Below are 20,137 nucleotides of genomic sequence, written 5' to 3' on the forward strand. Positions count from 1 at the left end.
CTGGTGCACATTTCGAAGGTGTGCAAAGGCTCTTTTAGCCATGGCTGCTACCTGCTCTTCCAGCAGAAGCCGTGAGTCCAAGAGGACCGCCAGATTGTGCGCCAGGTCCATCTGGGACAGTGCCGCCCCGTCCAGGACCAAAGATGGAAAAACCTTGGTACAGTACTGGAAGGCCCAAGCGCTCACAGCCATTTAGTCTTGCTTGGGTTGAACCAAAGCCCATTGTGCCCCATCCAGACTCCTACAGCTTCCAGGAACGTCAACTTCTATTGATGATTTAGAGATAAGAAAAGAGCTTGAAAACAAATGAGGGATAAAATTATGTGCCGCCATTCACTCATTGTATTAAACCACAATTGCATGTAATAAGCCATACCATAACTAACAGCAAACCATAAGCCAACAACTCACCATAGCAAACCATAAGCCAAAAGGAAACCATAGTTTCAAATGGCAGTTTATTGCCCTGAAATAAACCATGGTTTATTCACTGTCTCAGGCCAAACATTGCAGTAAGCCATAATCAAGCAAACTACACTATTGTTTAGTGTAATGTGTAAACCAATGTGTAAACTCTCTTGAAATATTTATGTCAAAGAGGAAAGAACCGCATAGTCTTGGTGAAGTATTTTTTTACTTACAGAAGTGACTTGTCACAAAAATTTGCATGGAATTATTAGTGTTGAATCTTTGTGATACATGAACAGTTTGTAGGGGGGAAAAGCCACCATGTTTTTAGTTAATATTTATTTGCTACAAGCAAGAAGACAAATGGTTAAGTCTTGCCTGAATGATTTGTCTGCTCACTAGCTCAGCAATATTTCTCTTTCAATATGCTCTCTTTTTGGCTGGCAGGTCTGCTTCTGGAACGATGATACAAATTCCTTATGCACAATGTACCTCTAAACTTGCTAGTGTGATTTTTAAAGAAAAATCTGCAGAATTAAATTTTCTGGGTCAAATTTCAGAGCTAACAAAACCACTTTTTTAATTTGTTTACAGTCTTAAAGCCAATTTTAAGTGGTGTACAATTTCCATCTTCATAAATTCAGATTAAGAACAGAGAATTAAACATATAAATAATATTGATAGAACACATCAGTAGGAAAGAAAAGAGAAGAAAGAATGTAAAAGAATGGGAATGGACCAACAATTAAAATCCCATTCCTCACCAGAGGGAGCTGTAGTGGCATTCCGGCTTCCATGGCCTGATGAAACAGTCCCAATTTTTCAGACTTTTGAAATGCCTGGAGGCAAGGGGCCATTCTGATGTCTGGGGGCAGGCTATTCCAGAGGAGCAGAGCCCCATCTGAAAAGGAACACTTCTGAGCTTCCTTCATGCAGAGTTCCCTCCCCTACTTGATTTTATGAGGGAGGCCGATGTTGCTGGGAGAGGGTAGTCCTGCAGTTCTGATTTTAAGGGATAGAATTCCTATTTCCAAAAATGGGGAGCTTACAAACACTTGCTTTTTTCTGCTCAGCAAGCTTCAGGAGAGCTGCTAATGGAACCTGGCACTACTCTCTACCTGATAAAACCAAGTTTCATGGTTGGAGACTATTCATCTTACCATTAAATAATCAGTCTCCTGATTTTTTTGCTACCATAGTCCAACACAACTTTCCTCCTACAGTGTTTCCATTGAATAATGTAATGTGCTTCATTGATCGAACACATTCCTCCCTTCCACCAACTATTTGACTAGATAAAAAATTCCTGACAGTCAAAGGGCTGAAGTGATTTAGAAATAGTAAAGGCATTGATTCGGTGGATTTTGAATTTTTTTTCTCATGTCCATCATGGCTACTACTGTTTGCCATTTTTTAATATTATTTGAATAAACTTAAGAACACAAGGAAAGCCTCGCTGGATCAGCCCAAAGGCCCCTCTAACCCAGTCCTGAGTTTGCACCATGGTGGGAAAGGAAAGTAATTGGGTTGCCCAGGTGGAGGTTTTGTTATGTCAAGAAACAATCCATTCTAGAGCCATGTTTGAAGGAAGCAAATCCTGTTAGTTTTGTCTCTGCTTATTCATTGACATGCACAAAGAAGCATGAGTTTTAAAAATGACAAGGAGAAAACAACCAGAATGAATAATTAAGCAATTAGCAAAGCAACACTGACTCCCTTTATAAATGTGCAAAACAATGGGAGAGAAATAAAATAACTCTCCTGCACTTTGTGTCAGAAAACTGAAAACCTGGATGAGGTATTTTGTTTACAACAAAACAGAAGTTATTTGATGGGTTGAAGGGTCTTGAGTCAACTTACAAGAAGTAGGCAATTATACCCCTTGCCTAACAGAGATTTAAGCACCATTGCATGCAGAGCAAAAACTGATTGCCTTGGGAAAATGCTTTTATCAGGGCAGCAGCCTCCTTTCTCAAAGTACAAAGTTAAGTGGAAAACAGGAGAGGGAGAAACCAAGTTTGAAACCAAGTGTTGATGGTTAAAAGAGATGTCCCACTGTTTTGGCCTGCAAATAGAGTTAGAAGCCTGAGAAATTTAAGATGCTAATTAGAGGCTGTGATGTTCTTGAATAGTATGATAAATGCAAAATGGATTCAGAGCTCATAAAAGTCTGAGCCAAAATAACTTACCCAATTTTGTGTTCATTTTTTTCCAGCTCTGTTGAAAAGTTTCTCTCTTGCGTTGGTCACTTGGTTGCATTTGTTACATGATTGTTCAGATGCTGCCTTTCCTGGTGCCATTTCCCATCACTTTCTTTGTCCTCCCAGGTTTTTAAATTATAACATGCTATCTAATTGGGTTGACTATAGAGACCCTATGATTTTATTAATGATGTGTGCAGATCATATGCCTGATCTTATAATGTCATGGATATGTATAAACAAAGATATGTGGGTTACCACAGACAATAGGATTAAACAGCGCAGGATACATTAAGGAGGATGAGTGGTGAAAGCAAAGGAGAGAAAGAGAAGTAGCATCGGGAAGGAAAAGCAATGAACTTTTTGCAATATTTTAACTTCATCAGACATACCTTTTTTTGTAATAAACGGTGAAGTTGGAAGTAATACACCAAACATCATTCATTTAAATAATGAAATTGATGAGGGAGCATGTCAGGCCCAGCCCAAGAACAGTGAAGAATCAGTCCAGTCAAACTTCAGTTCTTTATTTGCTCACACCGTATAGACAGAATCTTGCTAGACTCAAGCAACTCTACCTAACCTAAGGGAAAATAACCTAGGAAAGCTCTAGGGCGGGGCTATTCTGAGCCTCTTCGTCTTCCCACAACTGCCCCCTGGACTGTTTCCTCTTACCTTGTTCCCCTTCTTGGAATGTGCTCCCTCCTTCCTAAGAACCAGCAGCACTACAGAAATCCACCACAGAGCAATAACATGTTTTTAGAATCTATGAATATTCATGGGGGGAGAAGAGGAAAACCTGGCTGAGTGGTTTTCTATTGAGGTTAATACTTAGATGGAGCTGCAGAACTGGGCTACAAAGTAGCTGGCAACAAAGCATTAGCACTTTCTATGTCTCTTTGCTACTATCTGGTGGTCCTCTGAATTTTTACTGCCTAGATCTGGTAGTCCTGGTTTAAGGCACATTTCGGTAAATTGTGGCCAAACTGCAGAGAAGCAGGGTGTGGAACTTCATACTAGAATTCTGAACTTTCCAAGAATCATTGGGCTAAAAAAAGATCTCTAGATGGTGGGACTGGCTTAGAATATTTTACTGCCAGAGACAGAGTAGAAAATGATTGGTTAAAGTGCTTAGTGCTTAAGGCCTGTCAAATAATATTGCCAGCTCAGCAGAAAATCACTTCCTTGATAGCATCAAAAATTAAATAACCACTTTCTGTTATGTTTATGACCCTCAAATCAGGTGCCTGAAGCCACTGAGGGGTCTGCCAACTGTCCATTAACTTGGAAAGGTGGAAAGAAGAAACTTTAAATGTTATAGCATAGATTTATAAAAGCCCTGAATTTTTGCTATGCTATAAGCAATCAACTGTTGTGTTAAGGCTTTTTTCTTGTCTGCAGTAAAAATTCTAAACTAGCTGTGTCATGTCTTGGAGGCTTCTGTCAAGTCTAGCCAAGAACTGAACTAAGAGCTGAGGGTCTGGGGATCTGTGATTTACTGCCAAGCCTGAGTGTGAAGTCTGACAAATGCAGTGCCTCATTTTGCTTAGTAGTAGGGCTGGCTGTGCTGAAGTTGTTTTTAACTAGTTCAAATCCCACAATGTTAGTAGTTTTGTGAGACTGTTAATCCTATACATTTATAGTTAGGATTTATTTCAGATCGGCACAAGACTGTGTAATTAATATTAGGTATTTGAGATATATTAGTTGATATATGTGGCAGTACCATAGCCAGAATATGCTTCAGATGTTTGGGATGAGCTGATAGTCTCAAAAGTCACCCAGGATCCCTGGCCTGATTATCTGTTGGAAGTGACTTCAGCAAGTGTGGTTCTGTTGCTGTCTGCCTGAAACATTGGACTACTTTAAGAATTTCCTGAAAATAGCCTGGTGTGTGTCTATGTCTCTGTATGTGTGTGTAACAGTCGTTTTTAGAATTATTCAGGTCAAGCAAAATAACTAACATAAAGATGATAATAAAAGAGTGGGCTCTCTCTTTTCAATTCTCTAATCTCTTTATACCATCCAGTTCTTGAGGAGTTAGTGGTATAGAAATGATGCAGATAAAAACCTATGCAAGACAGTTGATTTAACAGGTTTTATACACTTAGATAACCTACTCCAGTCCTTCTGAGGGTTCCTGATTCAGTGGCATCTTGTAGATTAGACTTATCTGGTTCACTGAATTGTCCACAGGCTTTGGTAATAGAAGGAACAATCAGGGACAAGAGCAAAGGGATTTTGCTAGATTTTATGCTGTTCAGGTGAGATTACTTTGTCACCTCTCCTTTTTCTGGGCAATGTGTACACATGTGCAAAAGAACTACCATTAGAGAAATGTATTATTAGAGTTTATCTGGGTACAGGTGAGCAAAGCAGGGGCAACCTTGTGGCAAGGTAGACTTGTATGCTGCAAAGAGTTGCTGGCGGGGATTATACCAGAAGGTAGGAACTGCATCATAATCCCAGTAACTTTCAGGAGATTTTACACATGGGAAGGTAGTTGTGAACATGCTTTGTCACAAAGATAAGTCTGCAATTGTATAGTTCTAAAAACTAGGTTTGGTGCCTTTTCAGTGACATTTGTAATTTCTGGATGAGAAATAAATATCCTTTCCTTTGTATATCTGCAACTAAAAGGAAAAGTCCAAAAATGTTTTTTTGTCCCTCACTCCCTCTCTCTCTCCCTCCCTCTATAAAATGAGTCTTTCAAAAGGTAATCTGAGCTAAAACTACATGGGTTGCATATATATTTAAACAATTTCCAAGTTAATTTCTTGCAATGGAAACAGCAGAATCTTATTTCACTTTAATGTCCACAAAACTGTATGTGTCAAAATCAATCTATCCATCTCTAAAACGCCACAGGATTGTTATTTATAGTTTTAAAGTGGTATTCTTCTGCTTTCTAAAGTCCATTAGCTGAAATGCTCCATTTTAGACAAAAGGACATTGTCAATGTTTGCCAGAAAAACAAAAACTCCTTGTTTTCTTTCTGAAGTACAGTATTGTCACCAGTTAATTCAAAACTGTTTTCATTTGGACATTCAAGTGGAGGTATAAACAGCCCTGGGTTGTGATATTGATGCCATTCACACTTGCTAGCTACCTTCTGTGTTATCTTTCTACATGGAAAGGAACTAGTGCAGAGTTCTTTCCCAGCTGTTGTCCTCCTTTTTATTTTTACCTTATACGTCCTCAGTTGGGAACTTTGCTTATCAAGCTCCACCATTCCCCAGAGTTGAAGGTGGCTAATCTTTATCTGCTCCTATATACTTGGAACTCTCTTCTGGGTTTCTTAAATGATAGTGGGTTTTTTTTCATATATTCTTCAACTCACCCACCAAAGTTCACTTCGGTGAAGCCTTGGGCATAGCTCCCTAGTACCCAGATGAACTGGACTCATGGGGGCTGATCCAACTATCTGGAAGGCACCATTTAAGAACCACCTCCCTTCTGTAACTGAGGCTGTAACTAAGCATAATAAAGTATAACTGAGCTGCTCTCCTCTCCCATATATAGTTTATGTATGTACATTATGTATGAAAGTTGTTAGGTAAAATATATGAACAGGCTTGTTATTTACTTTGGTTTTGAGTATATATTATTTTATTAATACAATGCAAAGATGCACTTGAGTTTACTATGACTCCTGGTGACTGCATAGGCATGTCCATGTAATTTGCTTGGCAGCATTACAGAAATGGTTTATCATTGCTTTCTTGGATGTTTTTTTCTGCTTGCCAGTCTAGCATCTAGCCCTGAAATGTCTTGTGGCCTCCCAAGTACTAGTCAGGATCTGGCTTCCTTTGAAATCAGCCAAGGTGGGCTAAGGGCTACTACTTGCTGTGACATTTTATTACATATGTATGAAATTGGATAGGGGGTACCTTCACAGTTGTTTTGCTGTTTCTTTCTAGCATGGAATCGGTAAATTAGGAAGCCCCATGGACATTAATGTTTGCTAACATAAATTTCCAACATGTCTGTCTGCTGTATAACACAACATGAGGAGGTCAGCAGGACTCATCCATCCATAGACAATTGTCAGGTACCCACAAGTAATGGTGGCTTCATTGTATGGCCTTTGTAGTATTTCCTTCTGGTTGTTTCCTGATCTCTGACTCAGTTTTTCCTTTTTACGTCTTTACTGCTTTCTACAATAGCCCTTCTGATCTAGGATTCTGACCCTGCAGGGATACAACTGTATTCTGGTCTGTTCAGTGTAGTGAATCTTTTGTGTTTTTGGCAACACTTGTGTAACTTATCTTGCCAATAAAGTATTGTTACATTTTGTAGTGGAAAAATAGTCATCCAAGCTCTGCCCTTCAGCAGAAAGTCATAGTTGCTGAATGCATGGAGAGAGAGGAGGAGGCTATGTTTTATCCCGGTGGACCTTTTATCATTGTGGGAATGAGAGATAGTATGCAATGAGGGGAGAGGATGATCTCTCAAGAACTCCTAGGGGAACACGATACTGAAACAAAAGTGCTGTTTTATCAATACGCCAACATTAGTAGCAGTGGGACAAATGGATCCCCAAATACTGGAATTATTATATATCTAATTTCTGTCCTTCTCATTTATTTGTTTTTTTTTCAGTGCCTTTCTTTGTCCCATGCTTTCTGGTATTCAGTGTTGCATCTCATCTTGCCCTGCAGCTTCAGGCTTATTTGCTTGTAAGGTTTTGAATGCAGAAGGAAGGCAACGTGGCTTATTATTTTTTCTCTGTGCATTCCTCTTGCTTTGTGGGTCATTCAGGTAATACATGGCAGCCACCAACACACATTCTCCTGTCCCTATACATAATAGCCAAGCAGTGAGTGCAGCATGTCAATGCAGGATAGGGCATCCTATTCAATGAAAGTGAAATTTGAATTGAAAGCCCCAGGATTCTCCTGGAAAAAGCACAGCTGCTTTAATTGTCTGACATACAAAGTGCCCTGTCATCAGTCACACCAGAGAATGCCAGGGTCATGTGGAAAAGGGGCATTACTTAGAGATCATGCTTCTTCTTTATATACTGTATGTTCTTTACTTTCAGGTTTCCATGAGATCAAATGTGTAACTTAAGCATGAAAGCCCAAAGATGTGACCTGTTGTCTGCAATAAGTTCTGGGACATCACCTGCGTAGTCCCTCATAACACACAAACGCACACAGAGTATATGCAGACCTCACCTTTCTATTCTGTACTCTTCTACTTGCACTCCTGGAGAGTCAGCTTCTCCAGAATTCCCTTTTGGCTTCATCTCATATTACTGGACAGATTTTTTTCCCTGATTAAGTTTTTTTTTAATAATTTAAAAAAGAGGGGTTAAGTTTTCTTTCTTAATAGTTGGGTATCATTTCCTAGGAGAAGAGGACAAATAATTCTCCTTAAGATGCTAAATCCTTTGAGTCTTAAGAATGAATAATAATGGGTGACTCACTTGTTAGTTATTCCCAGTAGTTTCTTGTATGCCCTCTGCATTCCCATCTTGCCTTGGGCTTTGTCATCATGGTGTCTTCTAGAAGAGTTGAGATTACAACTTCCAGGATTCCAGCCATGTTGGCTGAGAAATCTGAAAGTTGTATTCTCAAAACTTCTGGAGAACACCACTTTGAGGAAGACTCTCCTAGTGGGAATCACATAGGAAAAGGGTGTCTTATCTGATTGCCCTGGTTACTGATCCACCCAGTCCTTTTGATTCAGAGCTGCTTCCTTCCTTGCCCAAATGCAATAGCCTGACCTGCTGTAATCCCTGAAGTTTGCTTGTCTTTAAAGTAGTGAAAGATTGCTTCCAGAAAGAAGTGTGCCAAGGAGTTGAAAGAAGCTCCCTCTGCACTCAGTCTATGTATCTCCTTACATTTAATTGGTGTTCTTGCATGCTTCGAAGATAAGCTATTGAAAGGCCTGGCTCTGAAACTGTTATGCTATTAAGCTCTTTCTAATCCCTCATTATTTCTGCTATTCATTGATGGCACTCTCTACCATTAGTGCACAATCGAAAATTTAACCACATCAGCAAAGAATCCTATATGCTTTTATGATAGTGTCTTATTGCAGCGTTTTCAGACTGCATTCAGCACTGAATGTGCTGGACAGCTCCCAGAAAAGTTATAGTACTTGTTATTAGGATTTTTATTTGAAAATAGGCAACTTTTGCATTTTTTATACCATCAGTTGTCAAGATACTAACATTTTAGCAGATGCTTGTGAAAATACAGTTATTATTGTCCACTTTGTAGCCATCATCAACATCAAGGACTTGAGAGTCAAGTCTGACTTTATTTGCTGTGAAAAGGACAATCTGAACTGGACAGTACTGATATTGGCACAAAGTTGTGCAATACAATTTCTTAGCTAGTTAGACCATTCTTCCTTCCTCCTATACTGCTTACAGAAATGGTTCAAGGTAGCACAGTATGAACTGTTGCTTGAATTATCTACATTCTGTTCTTGGATGGATTAATAAGCATATTGGTTGGGGCTGATTAAAGTTTTTGTGTGGGTTCTAGAGGTCACATCCAGAATAAGCAAATAAACATTTTGAAGATTGAGACCTGTGAATCTCCATTAAGGATGAATGGTTTCTAAATTACAGTGGAGTTTGGAATAACTCCTTGACCCATTCTTTTAGAGAATAAAAGCTAAAGCAGAAAGCAAATCAAACATCTCAACTAATGTGCCTTTACGACTGGCTTGTTTTGCGAACATTTATGTTTAACATTATGTCAGTGACATTTCCTCCAGTTGTATTCATTTGCATGTGCATTGGTATTGATATCTACATTTTGGCCACATAGTTTGAATTAGTGTTCTGCAGATGTGTTAGGTTTCAACTTCCATCTTCCCTGGCCATGATGGGCAATGGCACTACTAGTTGAAACGATCAGAGTTGTATTTCAGCATATCTGAAAAGTGCAAATTAAGGGAGGCTGATTAAGCTGGTCCTGGGAGATAATATGAAGCACTGATTGGATTGAAAGGAAGTGTTTTTTCTGAAGAGAGAAGACTTGTTCATAAGCACCACTGAATTAGAAAATGTTTGACCACTGTTAGGAAGCATATGAGCTAGAAAAGGGTACTCTCTGCTATAAATGCCCTGTATGCCAAGCAGGATAACTATTGTTTGGAGCATCTCCTTGGGCAATCAAATGTTCTCAGCCTGTAGACTTGCCCTGCTGAGCCTGGATGGATACTGGGTCATTGTAAGCAAACAGACACCTTATTTGATTGGAGACTTTGTCTGAGAAACACATTCTTCTTGGCTCTGGTACATTGCATTGCATTGCATTGCATTGCATTGCATTGCATTGCATTGCATTGCATTGCATTGCATTGCATTTATTGCCTTATTTGGCTTGATTCTTCAGCTCTAACTCTTTAGGGTACTTCTGATGGCTGCCTTGACAGCTTCAGCAGAGTTCAGTAGTTTCTGGGTATGTATAATTAGGAAAGCAAACACATACTATTTTAAAGAATGAGTTGAGTATCTGTGCAAAAAGAACTAGGGAGGTTTTTATCAGTTCTGTTTCTGAAGTGAAAACTGATCTATCCAGGTCCTATGTAATCCTTTCTATTTTTCCCTCCCCCCCAACAGGAATCTTTTGGATAAGGATACATTCTCCAAATCTGACCCATGTACGTAAGTGTTGCATGAAGTTTCACTTTTCTTCAAGATAAGTTTTGGTTATAATGTTTGGGCTTTGTTCATCAAAGTTCTTGAAGACTTTCTCCCCCCCCCCCCAATTTATGGATCTGTTGAGTTCTATATTGCAAATGTATGCAAATTACAACCTAGGCCAAAATAAAACCCAAGTTAAATATTTTTAAGAACCATTGATTTAAATCTGGGAAAGCATAATACATAATTGTAATTACTGGCATTTGCTAATCTTGGATTGTGCACAGTTAATAACTCCTGGTTTAAAACAAACATTTGAATGTATTAACTACCTTAAAAAGTCTTATTGGCTTTGAACTTTCATTCTTACAACTTTAGAGTCTGAATGACCTCATTTGCTCATATATTTATACAAAATAATCACACTGTTCAAGAGATCCACATTTGTATTTGAACATACAGAAATGTGTTGAATGTGTGGGTGATTGCGGTTTTTGTTAGTCAGGGGACTTGCTTTGAATGTATAAAATGAGCATAGACAGAGTGAGTTCCCCCTTTGCATTAAACAGAAACAGCTCTGGAAGACAGAGATTCATGCATGCATTGCAATTCTTATGCTCAGCATAGGTCTGAGCTAGATTTTATAGATAATTCTGTTCCTGGTATGTATTTCTGGGACATTTGAAAGTCTGAGTTAACAGATCTGTGGCCATCATTTCTTTGGCTTGAATAATTGGCATTGCCTGTTCTGGGATATGTGCTGTCCTGTATTTTTATTTTATCTGCATATTACTCTTTCTCTCAGTAGAATGGAGGTAATGGTGCATTGACTGCTGATATATGTTAACTGACTCTCTAAGTGTTGATCCTTATGTATCCAAACAGCACCATCTGTATGTATGACGCAGGTAATAACTGGTTTGGGAGAAGCTCAACCTGAACCACCTTGAGTGCTAGAATAAACAGAAGGGCAGTGTATAATATATAAATATATGAGAAAAGTTGGCAGAAATGCAAAAATAATTTAGATTTAAAAAATCATATCCACTAATGGATTCTAGTGGGAAGGGAGACAACTGACAGAACCCAGTAAAGACTGGCCAGACTTTGTGATCCTAGAATGCAATTACCGGTGGTGATAGCATGGAGTAGCTTTGAAAAGATGTAGAAGATGTTGTGACTGGGTAGGTTTCCAAACAGGAGTACCTTGCACTGCAGCATGTTGTTGCAGATCCAACTTGCAGAGTTCTGCTTCCTTTGATTAGCACTGAGGTTGTAACTAGTATGAATAGATCCTTAGGCAGATAAGAGACATAATCAGCAGAACCTGAAAAAAGCTTAGTGGGATGGCATTTGCTGTCTTTGGCAGCTTATCTTCATTAAAGTCTCATTAATCATTTTTACATTTTTGCTATGCTTTAGTAATGGGGAGCAATTGAAAGCGAGCCAAATACATTAATGAAGGTACATTTATTGGGTAATTTAAAGGTCTTGTTTGGTTTTCTGTAGTTTCTTTGCTAAATCATTAAAGAACTACCCTGATTCTGCATGTAGTGTTCTGGATATTGCAGAAGCTTTCTTCTGGCCTCTAAAGATACATTCAGAGAAAAGGGGGGTCAGGAAAGAGATACAGTAGGCTTTGACAGAAGTAGCCACAAAGAGGTCAGATGATGAAAGCAGCATCACCATGTCCCAATGTAAGCTTTGTTACTTTTTTATGCACGTCATGTACATATGAAGGGGATGGAATCACAACAGTGGGACAGTGCTTTTGTCATTTTGATGAAAGTATTGGATCCTGTGGGTGCCTTTGGGCTTCAGCCTGGATTTATAGAAGGCAGTATCCAGCTCTCAATGGAAGAAAACATAGGGTAGTTTTTGAGCACCTCTCCTGTGCTCTTTCCCTGTTTTGCATCCCAGCTGCTTCACTCCTACTTATACAGAAGGGGAAGCAAGAAAAAAATTGTGTGTTTTAGGGAAGGTCCAGCCCAAGACTGGAATCAAAGAAGCATGGTAGAAATTTCTCTTTATGGATTTGGACAGTAAATTAAGGCCACAGTCCAAAGGCTATTGATTTAGTTATTCCTTTTATTTATATTCTGTTTTTATTCTAGGAACTCAAGGTGGTAAACATGAGTCTTCTCCTCCCCCAACTGCATATTATCTTCACAAAAACCCTGTGAGGTAGGTTAAGCTAAGAGAAAGCAGTGGATCCCAAATCACCGAATGAGTATTTTGATGAACTGGGAATTAAATCTGGATTTCCCAAGTCCTAGTTTTACTCAACACTCAGAGTAAACCCACTGAACCTAATAAATATGGATGAAGTTAAGCTGTATGCTCTGCAGCATTTTGTGTTTCTTCTGACAAGAGTTCTAGTGACACTGATTTTGATGTAGGACTGGCCTTGGCATGTGGTAGTCCCCAGTTGAGTATGGTATAGTTTTTGATTCCAAAGACAACCTCCTTTTTTCCTGATGTGAGCTAAGGCACAGGCAAATAGCTCTTGTGTCACTCAATTATGTGGGAAGACAATAGCAGTCAGTCATAGCTCATGAAGTTGATGTTCAAGTTAACTGAGCTGAGACGTATAAGTAAAGGATCCACTCTTTTGAGCTGATGGGGCAGAGTGGCTGGGGTACCAGGTAAGAAGACCTTTCAAATCGCTGCTTAGCCAGTTTGTCAGCTTAGCTTGCCTCATAAGGTTATTGTGAAGATCAAATACAAAAGCAAAAACATGTACGTTGTCTTCAGTTCTATCAAGGAGAGGAGGACTAATATGCAGTGAATAAACAAATAAATAAATTCTGCCATTCACCTAGAGCAGAGATGGTTCTCCAGATGCTACTGAACTACAATTCCCAGGAGTCCTGCTAGCATGGCCAAAGGTGAGGGATATGATCGTTCAGCAATCTCTGGAGGCCTGCAGGTACTCCATCCCTGATATTGGCACCAAAGATATTTGAACAATTATTGGCTCAATATCTTGTAATAGCTAGTGTTTCCAAAAATGCTGTTGTTATTTCTACTGATAAAATAGGAGATGATGGGCCTTTTATCTGTGCTTAAGTGAGGAAGCAAAGGAGATAAGCCTGGATGTTAAACCTCACACGGTTCAAAATGTGCTCATTAAATGTGATCTGCATCTAAGGCCTGAACAAATTTATTTATTTATTTAATTTTTATTTAATTTTTATCCCGCCTTTATTATTATTTTTTTTAATAAATAACTCCAGGTGGCGAACATACCTAATACTCCTTCCTCCTCCTATTTTCCCCACAACAACAGCCCTTATAACCTGTGCCTAGAATCCACCCCATTCTTGCCGTTTTGAATTTGAGGGCAAATGCTTTTCATTAGTTGCAAAATGGAGAAAGAAATCAGGAGCCTATCTTTGTGTATATAGTAATAAATAAACAATCAATCGGAACAAACAGAGAAGGCGGGGGGAGGAGATAATGCACCATAGCTTTCTAATTTTCAGGAATCCAGCCCCCCCCCAACCTCATCAGTAGGGAATCAAACTTCAGTAATTTCGTTCAGCTTTTGATCTTACAGAAGCTTGTGGTGTCTGCCTAATGCAGCCTGTGCTGCATGGCACCACTGCTAAATTCTTTTCTCTGTGCTGGTGGCTTAGTTAACTTGTAATTTTTTTCCCTTTGCAGTGTGTGTGCTATATACTCAGGGCATAGAGACCAAGCAGTGGAGAGAGGTATGTAACTTGCATGTTAATGGAAAATTTTGCATCTCAGAAAAGTAGTGAGTCTCCAGCTTATCATATCTCCCAGATTTCATTCTGCTTTACTGCCTCTTACAATTCTTGCAAGCCACATTCTTGCCTTGCACATCAATCTTGTTTTGTGCTTCTCCGTCATCTGAAGAGCAGATCAGGTTAAAGGCATTTGATGAGTATTCTGTTGGTTAAAAATGGCTGTCATGGCTTGTTTATCTACTGATCAGAGTGGTCACTTGTGGCACCACTGAAGGTGTGAAAGAAGATCCTATAATCAATATGTGTCCACTGGCTTGCTTTTACATTCCCTTGTGCTAGCAGAGCACAATATGACATTGGTGTAGCTGGCATAAAGCTGCACAGGCTGATGGGAAGGTTCCAACTCATCCAATTGATGCAAAAGAGAATATGGGTAGAGTTGGAAATGTGATGCAGAAGGATAGAATTTAGGGCCAATGTGGGATATGAGAACTCTGGGTGATGAAACCCAGAATGTAGCAGCCACATATGAATATGAACCAAGGGGCTGAATTTCAGACATAGAAGGCTCGCAGAGGAGAGGAAAGCAAAGCCCCATCAACTTCTGTGGGTTGTTGTTCTGCAGACCCTCTTGGTGAGGCTTTGCTTTCAGATAGGTCACTCCTGGGGTTAAAATGCTGGAGGAGAAAAAGGCACCTGGAATGAGAAACAGAAGGGCTAGAAGCTGTAGGTGGGTGGGCAGGTTTCTACTCCTCTCCTCTCCCTGAAATGCAAACTTGTTGCTTTTAAAAATAAGACCTCCTACTCCTCTCTTCCTACTTTCACATATTTTCACACACAACTGCTGCTGTGTAGGCACTGGGGGGAATCCTATGCCTCATTTCTGTGGCACAATGATGTAACATTATGGGTGGGAAAGAACTAGAGAATCAAAGTTTTATGCTTTTACCCTGCAGCTACTTGCCCTTAAATGCAAGCTGTACTGAAGGGTCCAAATAATCATCTCTTCTCTTCTGTTTTCAAGCCTCCTGTATTTTCCTCACCAGTTTTTCTGGTCACCCCCCACCCCCCAATCATCTACAGAAGAAACCTGTAGATGTTTTAGTTTTGGTTCTGTAAATTGTTCTTGGCACTTACCAAAGCCATCATCACAAGAGAGGGTCACTTACCTATGAGCTGTTTAGCAATTGGAGACACTTGAGGACTGTGGGACTTGCAGAAGACAGTTTTCCTGATGATAGGAATTCCCATGGATGTCTGGCCCCTGAGCTCTTTTCTCTCCCCCAGCTCATAAGCAGCTGAGCTGTCCTGGTGACTTGGTGCCCATGCAGGAGGCTTCAGGGCAGCTTAGCAAGCAGGGGCCAAGCTCCCTCCCCAGTGCAATGTGGCAAGCAGGGGTATCCACAGGATATATTCAAAACAGTCATGGTAGTGACCCCAACAAGGCAATTGAAGCCTTGTCTGTTTTTTATGTGCATCGCACATGGGACACACATGAAAAACAGACAGAGCTTTGATTGCGCCATCACAGCCACTGTCCTGATGTTTTTGACTATACCCTGGAAAGCCCTTTGATGGCAAGACAGGATGGAGAGAGGATGGTGTGGTGTCAGCTGGCAGACATTTTTGTGCAGGCCAGCTCATCTTGAGTTCTCCGGGTAGCAATGCGATGAGAATGATTATGGGTCCTTCTGAGACTGTTTCTGAATGTGAGAGGTAGAAGCACTGGTGGTAGGGAAATGCCGTAGGGCTCGCAGTAAGCAGGCACAAATAATTCCCCACCGCAGCTGGATTTATCCATAGCTTTACTGCTGCAGCCCTAGGAAGAGTAAAAGGAGAAGGGCGTTACTGCTGGTGGAATACACCAAGTATTCCACCAGGAGCAGAAACAGGGGCTTGGCTTATTCTGCTAGCAGGCCACTGGGAAAATAACCAGTCCATCAGATGAACACTGGGGAGGCGTGGCTGGAGAGAGGAATCATGAAGTCTGGGTAAGTGAAAGACTTCCCTTCACTCCAACCTGAGACTGTGGATCCGTGGTTTGTAGCCATAGATTGCAGCTGGGTCTCTTCAGTGGATAATGCCTAGCCTTTTACAAGGAATGTGCCATGGACTCCCTGCTAGGCTAGTTGTACATTGTCTGTGGGAGAAGTGGAGAGAATCGAGTGATCCCACCAAGGCCCCGTAGAACTTCGTTTGCTGCCTTGGCAGTATTGTTGGGACAGCTATCTTGACTGGCAAACGGGCATGGATTGGGAGGGTGTTCTATCTGAGTGGCTGTTATTGATGGTACTCCAGGTTTCCAGAACCATTGTGGCATTGAATTTGTGGTTTTTAGTGCACTATCCATTGTGGTCACCCACTCCAATATAGCTGGGCATATTTCTAGTCATTATGGACGGTTCTCCCCTTCTGGTCAGTGTACAGATCATTGCAGTCTGAGATCACTGCTTTCTCAATTCATACACACTCACCAGCCATCACTTGGAGGCAGTTAATATATAGGCAAGCATTTATGTGCAATTGTACACTGTGATACTACTTGATCACACATATTATACACACATACTCTCTGTGTGTGTGTGTGTGTGGTATTGCAGTTGTGCCTGTGTACATCTACAATGTTGCCCTAACTGTGTACAGTATTGACCCAAAAGCTAAACTAATCCTAATTTAAGGCATTCACATCCAGTGTAGTTATCTTTAATAATATTTGATCATCACAACTGTCATTATCAAGAAGACTGATTGCAATAAGTAAATACACTGCACTTCTTGAAGTCTAATTTCATTTGCAAATTTTGATTAACTATATTTAATCAAAATATATTTATGCTTCTCAGAGGAGGTAAGCTTTATATTAATATCAGCTTAATTGTTAACTATTGGATGAACTCATACTTTTTGTTTAGCATTTACGAGTTTGTTTGTTTTTAAAAAATAGGAAGCTATATAAAGTAATCCAGTCTACCAAGTTGAACTCTAAAAGGATTACAGACATAGCACAGAAATCTAGCAAAAATAGAGCTAAATGGAATTGGGCGGTAGGGGGGGGGAAGAGGCAGAAATCAGGGGATGTGTGAACAAAATCCTTGAAATTCTGTTTGAGGGCTGGCCAAGCAGGAAGTTCCATATTCTGCTTCCTCTCATTACCACCAAGTGAATCTCAGGCAAGGCAACTCCTTTGACTACATGAAATATAACTTGACTGAGTATAGAATGATAGAACAGTGTTTCCCAACCTTGGCAACTTTAAGATGTGTGGACTTCAACTCCCACAATATAAGAAAGAGCAGATGGTGCTCCCCCACCCTGCTATCCCATTCCAATAATAATGTTGAAGTCTACCCCCATTTTGCTCATTTATGTGACTGTTGCACTCCTGTGACTGCATTCCATAAGGATTTCTAGTAAGAAGAGAATCTCTCTCTCCTATGAAATTAACTGTTTGGAAACAGCACCATTAAGGTTTTGTTACTTGTTTCTCAGGAGCAATTCCATCCTCAGAAGAATGCAGAAGAAAAGGGCCCTATGATTTGTTTATAAGCACTTGAGGCTGGCTTAGCAACTATGTGACAAAATGACCAATCAGGTCAGCCTTTGCCTTGTTGCCTTCTAAAGATTTTGGACCCCAGAATTTCCAGCATCTGGAGTCCCTCATTTTGGGAAGAGCTTGCTTCTGGGAGTGTGGACACAACTCTAGTCTGTCATTTGCCCAGTTCAAAAGGATTTGCCATTTCTTTAGGAGAACTTTTAATAAAAAGAGCAAGGTTCACTCATATGTTCCTTTTGCATCTGGACAATTAACAACCTGGAGGCTATGTGCCCTGTTTTTATCTCATTTTACTAAGCTAGCCCTGAAAGAGTGGATCAGGTATCTCACTGTCTGATGTTCCTTATGGTTAGTGTTTCAGATCAATTGCTATGGCTATTCTAGATCAGCTTTCCCTGACTTGAAGTGTTCCAGATGTGTTTGACTACAACTGCCACCATCCTTAGCCATTAGTTGGCTACGGGTTTTTGGAATTGTAGTCTAACACATATGAAGGGCATCTGGTTGGAGAAAGCTTCTTTAGAGGATATGGAGCGAACAGTTGTAATCAAAGAATGAGCATAAGTGTATTTCCTTTCATTTTCAAATTCCCAAATCCCAAAGGAATCTCTCTGGCAGTAAGCAGTGTGTTAGTCATCCAGCACTTTCCCCCAACTGACAATTGTCTCTCCAAATTGGTGTCACAATCTGTGTAATAATTGGACCATATCACAGGCTGCTATTTCTACTGAGACCTAGAGTAGTAGGGCAGGGTAAAAGAAGATGTTTAACCAAGACATCCCTGGTTCAGATCTCACTGCAAGTGTGAGCTGTGGGTGAGTTCAGTAAGGCCTCCCCTTTCTCCATTTGTAACAGAAGGATAAAGAGATTGACATAAGATACAAAGAAGCCTATTTAGCTGAAATCAGTGCTGCCTCTTGGTATTCCCTCAATGTTTCTGGGCTTCCCTTGAGATTGAGCAGGTGAGCTGATGAACTGTTGGCTCAAGACCAGTTTGCTGTGTTTCCTCTGAAACAGCAAGGTGGGCAATTTCCCAGTGGAAGCTCTGCCTTCTGAGATCCTTTCTCTTTCCTACTGCCAAGGTGCTGCCCTCCCCAGATGCTCTGTTTCCTCTCTCTCTCCTTCTCTCTCCCTGTCTCTCTCAGTTCTGGGCTGCCAGTCGCTTGACAGAAGTGCCTACAGCACTGCTATTCTTTGGACAACCAAAATCAAGTGCCATATTTTTTCCCCATATTAGTCATAGATAAAAATTCAAGATGCACTGCCCTGTATCTGAATATGTTTCAGATTCCCTGAGTTATATGTAATTTGATTCTGCACTAATAAAATCTAAGTTTGGCTCCAACAAATCATGACTTGAAACACATTTGTGTAGATGGATTCCCTTCCCTTCCCTTCCCTTCCCTTCCCTTCCCTTCCCTTCCCTTCCCTTCCCTTCCCTTCCCTTCCCTTCCCTTCCCTTCCCTTCCCTTCCCTTCCCTTCCCTTCCCCTGATACTTCCTTTCCAGTCCTGATACTTTTCCTGGACTGTCTCACTAGAAAACTGTTGGGGTAGGGTCCCCTATTCAAATGCAAAATAGCATGCCAGAGAGAGTGCTAAGTTAACTTTTCCCTTCAACATATCCATTTGCTACATATGGTGGATGAGATTAAATTAGAAGTGAAATATTCAAGCTCATGACTTGCCCCCTGAAATGGCATGATCCAGAAAAGCTTTTATCACTTGACTTTCCTACATGTACATGAGCAAAATTAGCTGAAAGATAGGCAACAGCTGTTAACCAGATCATCTTGTCCTGTTATTTCTCTTAAATTCAAATTTATTCCTTTTGATTCATATACTGTAAAGCTGAACTGCCATTATTTTCCTAAATTGAGAATTTAGCCTCTTTTATGCTTCTGTTGCAGTACAAAGTTCCATTGGTGTAAAATTAACTTTAATTATTAAATGCTGCCTTCCCACACACAACACCAAACAACTCATCTGCTGCTTGTCTGAATGTTTTATAGCTTTTTGCATTACTCTGCTGTGGACATAGATTACTAAAATGAAGTGGTTATTAATATTATAACTCATCACAAATGTAATTCCCTAAAGCACTGCTTCATATTTGAAGATAACATTTGAGACTTACTTTGTCCTTATTCTTTTTTTTTCTCCTAACTGCTGTATAGCTGATCTCTGTATATTGCCATTCTTTGTCTGTCCCCAGCAACTCACCTCCCAACAGAGGCATTAAAAAAGCCTGGAAAAAAATTGAAAAGGCATTAACCATCATGGGAGAACATGGGGAATGAACTAAGAAACTGAGCCTGTTCAGTACCTGAACAAATGCCACTGGCTTAATTACAGCCTCCATTTATGAGCAGAGATTCAGAACAATTTACTTGTTACTGCAGTAGCTCAGAAGTCCGCCTGGATCATTGAAAGAAGCCAGTTGAAGAGTAAGGTGACTGGGGATGCCTGAGATGTTATACTAATTTGGCATCTGGGATATCTCCGAGCGAGACTGGGAGGAAGGAAATCTCTCATTGGCCGTTATTTCTGAGCTAATGGCATGATTTTGGCTAGGTGAAACATAGGTTAGAGAGAACTTCTGCCATATTTCCTGGAACATTTCAGATCTCCTTTTGGAAGCTGCTGGGTGAACAG

At 40.3% G+C, this 20,137-nt stretch overlaps 1 protein-coding gene across 1 annotated transcript in view; it reads left to right on the forward strand.

Moving 5' to 3' along the window:
• Window positions 1-20,137, forward strand: part of CPNE5 (copine 5) — a 147,771-nt gene that overhangs the window by 19,782 nt on the left and 107,852 nt on the right. The window contains exons 2-3 of the mRNA XM_063297694.1: window positions 10,195-10,235; window positions 13,885-13,931. Coding sequence (XP_063153764.1) covers window positions 10,195-10,235; window positions 13,885-13,931 — 88 coding nt within the window. The remainder of the gene's footprint in view (window positions 1-10,194; window positions 10,236-13,884; window positions 13,932-20,137) is intronic.

This window comes from Candoia aspera, chromosome 3 (assembly GCF_035149785.1).
Source record: "Candoia aspera isolate rCanAsp1 chromosome 3, rCanAsp1.hap2, whole genome shotgun sequence".
Classification (NCBI taxonomy): Eukaryota; Metazoa; Chordata; class Lepidosauria; order Squamata; family Boidae; genus Candoia; species Candoia aspera.